This window comes from Gregarina niphandrodes, assembly GCF_000223845.1.
Source record: "Gregarina niphandrodes unplaced genomic scaffold scaffold00055, whole genome shotgun sequence".
Lineage (NCBI taxonomy): Eukaryota > Apicomplexa > Conoidasida > Eugregarinorida > Gregarinidae > Gregarina > Gregarina niphandrodes.
Window position 1 is genome coordinate 34,158 of NW_011645822.1, and position 2,767 is coordinate 36,924.

The 2,767-nt window shown below is 50.9% G+C and overlaps 1 protein-coding gene across 1 annotated transcript; it reads right to left on the reverse strand.

The window, feature by feature from the left end:
• Positions 1–120: 120 nt before the first annotated feature.
• On the reverse strand, positions 121–1,646 carry GNI_168310 (putative ATP-binding cassette transporter; the record flags this gene model as incomplete). The annotated part of the gene is made up of 2 exons (XM_011134937.1): positions 121–195; positions 237–1,646. The coding sequence occupies 2 exons, from the start codon at positions 1,644–1,646 to the stop codon at positions 121–123; spliced, it is 1,485 nt and encodes a 494-aa protein (XP_011133239.1).
• Positions 1,647–2,767: the final 1,121 nt, after the last annotated feature.

Below are 2,767 nucleotides of genomic sequence, written 5' to 3' on the forward strand. Positions count from 1 at the left end.
TCTGTTTGGATAGCGACCAAGGCGGCATAAATGCCATCCGGTATTTTGCTAAGCTCTTCATGGGTCCCCAGTTCCACCACAGAGCTCCCAGTCATCTCTTCCAGCACCTCCTCGCCACCATCACCGGAGTTGCTGTGCCTGTCCGTGGGGTTGTTCAGCACGGCAATGACATCTGCATTGCGGACGGTCGTCAGCCTGTGTGCAATGATGATAGTCGTAATCTGGGACTTGCCAACAATGTCGTCGAGCGTTTCCTGGACCATCTGCTCCGACTTGTTATCCAGAGCACTTGTAGCCTCGTCCAAGATGAGGATTTTGGGTCTCTTAATCAAGGCTCTAGCGATGGCCACCCGCTGTTTCTGACCACCTGACAGCTGGTTGCCACCATCACCGACCCACGTATCGTACCCATCCGGGAGGGCCGAGATGAACTCGTGCGCATTGGCTTTTCTCGCGACTTCCTCAATCTCTTCGCGAGTCGCATCAGGTTTCCCAATCGCGATATTCTCGGCGATGGACGACGCGAATAACTTCGGCTCCTGACCAACCCAGGCAATGGTTTCCCTCAGCGCTTTCACATTGTACTCAGTAAGCGGGCGACCGTCAAGCATTACCAACCCGGACTGCGGATCGTAGAACCTCATGACGAGCTGAATCACGGTGGACTTGCCGCAGCCAGAGGCTCCAACTAGCGCTATACTTTTCCCCGCGGGTATCGTGAGGTTCAGCCGCGAGAACACCGGTACGTCGGAGCGCGTCGGATAGGCGAAGGCGACGTTCTCCAGCTTTATTTCCCCCTGGACGTTCGACAAGTCGGTAATGCCGTCGGGGTTATACGGGTCTACCAGACTCCGCCGGTCGTAGAGTGCAACCGTCTCCCGAACAGCCAAGTTTCCTTGCTGCACGTCTGAGATCCAGGGAATAACCTTGCCAATGTAAAACGCAGCCCAAATCACCGATATGTACGCGCCAATTATTGAACCGGGTTCCCCACAAATTTCAATATCCTCACAAAACTTCATAGACGCTTCGTACAGCACATGCGAGCCGTACCAGTACCCAAAAGCGCTGGCACAGAAAATGCAGAGCCAGTAGATGCCGTAGCCGAACCCGGTCTTGACAGAGGCGTTGTTCACTTCGGTTTCCGCAGTGTCTGCACAGACGCCATACCTCGCCTTCATGGTGTCCTGCATGTTGAAGGCTTTCACAGTCCTCATGTTGGTAATGGCCTCGAGTGCTACACTGTTGGCGGTTTCATTTGATTCCTTCACCTTGAGTGTCGCTTTGTACTCGATTCTGCCTGCCCACCACCCTGAGAGGACAATAACGGGAAGCACGCACAAAGACACTCCGGCAACACCGGCCTGGTTTTGAAAAGCAACTTCAAGCAATGCGGCAATCACGCCGATGTACATGTAAGCCATTGATGTGCGAATGCCAATGAGGTCTCGGACTAGCCGAGTATTCATCATCAACTTGGAAGCCAGAGCAGTGGCATCGTAGCCATCAAAATATGAGATGTCCTGACGCATGACCTCTTTCAGAAATCTCTGCCTGATCTTCAACAACTGTCTTTCAGCAGACCACTCAGCGAAAAATGTACCGAGAGTCAACAACACACCAAGTAGAACACAATCTAATGCCATGTAAACAATCCAAATCTTCCAATTCCCTTCGGAGTCGACCAGGGCATTCACTAACTCGGACAAGTGCCAGGCAAATAGTCCTATTGATCCGCCTGCCAGCAGGTTCGATATAATAGTTAACGTCTTAAGCAGCCGGTCCCAACGATCTTGAAAATAGGTAATTGATATCGGCTTGCCGTTGCTATCATACTAAAACAACTTCGGTAGCGAAAGAGTGGTCAATTATAGAACATACCTTGGGTACTTCCCCGTCCTTGAGCTCTTCCAGCTTGCCTCTGCATAAATATTTCACCCCCTTGTAAGCCCACATCCTCCATGGATTTCAATGGTGCAAGCCAACCGGGGGCGATCAAGAACACAGCTTAGACACCAACACTTAGACACCAACACTTAGACGCGTGACGGGACAGGCTTCTGACTGGGCCCGTCGGTAGCTTTTTGTTGACAATTTGCATGGACGTTTACCCCTGTACCCCACTAAGCCCACAAGCCGATGTCAGACCGGTAGCGGTTTTTGAACCAGGGATCCAACGGATGCGTATTTACAGTGAATAGTCTCTGGCTCAAAGCACAGAGTTAAGAGCTAATTTATTTTTTCGGCGTCCAGAACACTTCTGCACCTGTCGAGCATGCAACATCCCCTTTTAAAACCAAAGAAGCGTTTCTAGAAAGATGAAATTCTCGACTTAGGGAATAAAAAGATGAGCACGACCAACTTGGTCCAACGCCGTGGCTCGGACTGGGTCATATTTTAATACCTTCCGCACTAATGCATCGTTCGAAAACCCGTTGTTCTTATTCTCGCACTTTGCTCCAGTCAGTCCCCCTCCACTTAATGAACTTGCAAGGATTGAGAGCGACAACACACCGAACAGAGAAACGGTCCGGAACGTCCACGCCCGAACCTCTATGGTTGGATCACTTTCGTTATTACCCCGGCCGGCATTTTTCCCTGGTCGCGACATTAAACAAAAACTCACCTGACCTATTGCGGCCAATGACGCTACTGGTCCGCGGCCGATAATATATCTGGTAATAACTGATCTGCATTTAGTGGTCTCCATTTAATGGCTTGCGCCTTCCGCGATTCGAACCAGCTTGCTGTATACTCCGTCCTTGAT